This window comes from Tachyglossus aculeatus, chromosome 21 (assembly GCF_015852505.1).
Source record: "Tachyglossus aculeatus isolate mTacAcu1 chromosome 21, mTacAcu1.pri, whole genome shotgun sequence".
In the NCBI taxonomy this organism is placed as follows: domain Eukaryota; kingdom Metazoa; phylum Chordata; class Mammalia; order Monotremata; family Tachyglossidae; genus Tachyglossus; species Tachyglossus aculeatus.
Window position 1 is genome coordinate 83414114 of NC_052086.1, and position 2188 is coordinate 83416301.

At 49.5% G+C, this 2188-nt stretch overlaps 1 protein-coding gene across 1 annotated transcript; it reads right to left on the reverse strand.

The window, feature by feature from the left end:
- Positions 1-1235: 1235 nt before the first annotated feature.
- LOC119942171 (vomeronasal type-1 receptor 4-like) lies at positions 1236-2188 on the reverse strand. Its single transcript, XM_038762818.1, has 2 exons — positions 1581-2188; positions 1236-1455 (listed from the first exon to the last, which is right to left on the reverse strand). The coding sequence occupies exons 1-2, from the start codon at positions 2186-2188 to the stop codon at positions 1236-1238; spliced, it is 828 nt and encodes a 275-aa protein (XP_038618746.1).

A 2188-nucleotide genomic window follows, 5' to 3' on the forward strand; every position in this document is an offset into this window, starting at 1 on the left:
CGCATCAGGCAGAAACTCCTCACCCTGGGCTTCAAGGCTCTCCATCACCTCGCCCCCTCCTACCTCACCTCCCTTCTCTCCTTCTATAGACCACCCCGCACCCTCCGCTCCTCCGCCGCTAATCTCCTCACCGTACCTCGTTCTCGCCTGTCCCGACGTCGACCCCCGGCCCACGTCATCCCCCGGGCCTGGAATGCCCTCCCTCTGCCCATCCGCCAAGCTAGCTCTCTTCCTCCCTTCAAGGCCCTACTGAGAGCTCACCTCCTCCAGGAGACCTTCCCAGACTGAGCCCCTTCCTTCCTCTCTCCCTCGTCCCCCTCTCCATCCCCCCCCATCTTACCTCCTTCCCTTCCCCACAACACCTGTATATATGTATATATGTTTGTACATATTTATTACTCTATTTATTTATTTATTTATTTATTTATTTTACTTGTACATATCTATTCTATTTATTTTATTTTGTTAGTATGCTTGGTTTTGTTCTGTCTGTGAGCCCACTGTGAGCCCACTGTTGGGTAGGGACTGTCTCTATATGTTGCCAACTTGTACTTCCCAAGCGCTTACTATAGTGCTCTTCACACAGTAAGTGCTCAATAAATACGATTGATTGATTGATTGAAGTCTCCCTTTTATTTTTAATGGTATTTGTTAAGAGCTTATTATGAGCTATGTGCTGTTCTAAGCGCTGGGGTAGATGCAAAATACAAAATCAATGGTATTTATTGAGGGCTTACTATGTGCAGAAAAGGGAAGTAGAGGCTCCTGTCGAGTTCGGGCTGTCTCCTGCCTGAAATGCAGCTGTCACTTCACCCAGGAAAAACTAAACTTCATCATCATCATCATCATCATAACCAGAAACATTTATTGAGCGCTTACTTTGGGGAGAACACTGAACTAAGTCCTTGAGAAAGTCCTATAAAGCAGAGTTGGCAGATACATTCGCTGCCCACAATACTCTTACAGGCTGGAAGGGGAGACAGACATAAGTCGAAATAAAGAATGTATAATATACAGATCATTGATGTGCATCTAAGTGCTGTGGGGAATTTCACCGGGGAAGTGCCTGTTGCATTAGGTCTTTCAATCAATCAATAATCAATGGTATTTATTGAGCACCAACTAGGTGCACAGCACTGTTCTGAGTGTTTGGGAGAGTACGATATGACAGAATTAGCACACAGGTTCTCTGGCCATAATGGGGTTACAGTCTCTCCCAGCTCCTTCTTTTCCAGCTACTTGGGGGTTCTGCTGCCACTTGAAACTAGGCTGATGCAGAAAGCCGGGCTTTCTCTTTCCTCATAAAGTCTGCGCAGGAAAGGTCTTCTGTTGCTGTTTATAATCAGGAGCAGACTTACGGCAGAGGAGACCAACGACAGAACTGGGTGGATGTTCAGTACGAGGGGAGACTCGTACTGAGTGTTCAATAACACGTTCAAGGTGACCGAATTGCTTCTGTACAGGAGGTCGTAGAGAGTGACCAGAACAATGACACATGTGCCCGCTGGAATGCTCCAAGCTCGGGCGAAGGTCTGGAGGGGTGTTGGCGTCCGTGCAGGTGCCAGACTAAGTTGTGGTGCCTGTGCAGTAACAACATCATGTAGACGCTGGACCCGCTCATGAGCCCTATGAAGAGAAGATCGTGGAGGGTGAAAATGACGGAATTCACCAGGTTGACGTCCGCGCTGACACTGGCTGACAAACAGAATTTTAAATGAAATAGACTCCGAATCCTGGTCTGGTTCTGAGGGCCGATCACGTATTTCAGCACGGTAACGTCAAGGAGCAAACTGAGGATCCAGAAGAGGAGGCATGAGAGACCGGCCGATCTGGGGGCTCTGTCTTTGATTGGGGCCCACCGGGGGGTCCGAGGGCTGAGGGTGACAGCCTGGAACATACTCAGGAGGCACGTGGTGCAGATGGAAAGGCCCCGGGCCACGCAGTAGCAGTAAAGGAGAATTTTGTAGCCAACGGTGTCCCGGTGTTTCATCTTCCAAGCCTCCATGGTCTCTGGGATTCCCTTTCTGAGCAGCACCATCGTGTTTGCCAGGCCCAGGTGAGCGAATATCTGGTCAATGGGCCTCAGGCTGGAGCGGATGGAAAATATCAGGTGGACGATGTTCCCAGAAGCCCCTAGGACTGCCTGCACCGTCAGCAGGATGGCGAGGGATAACTCACCTATGTTCAT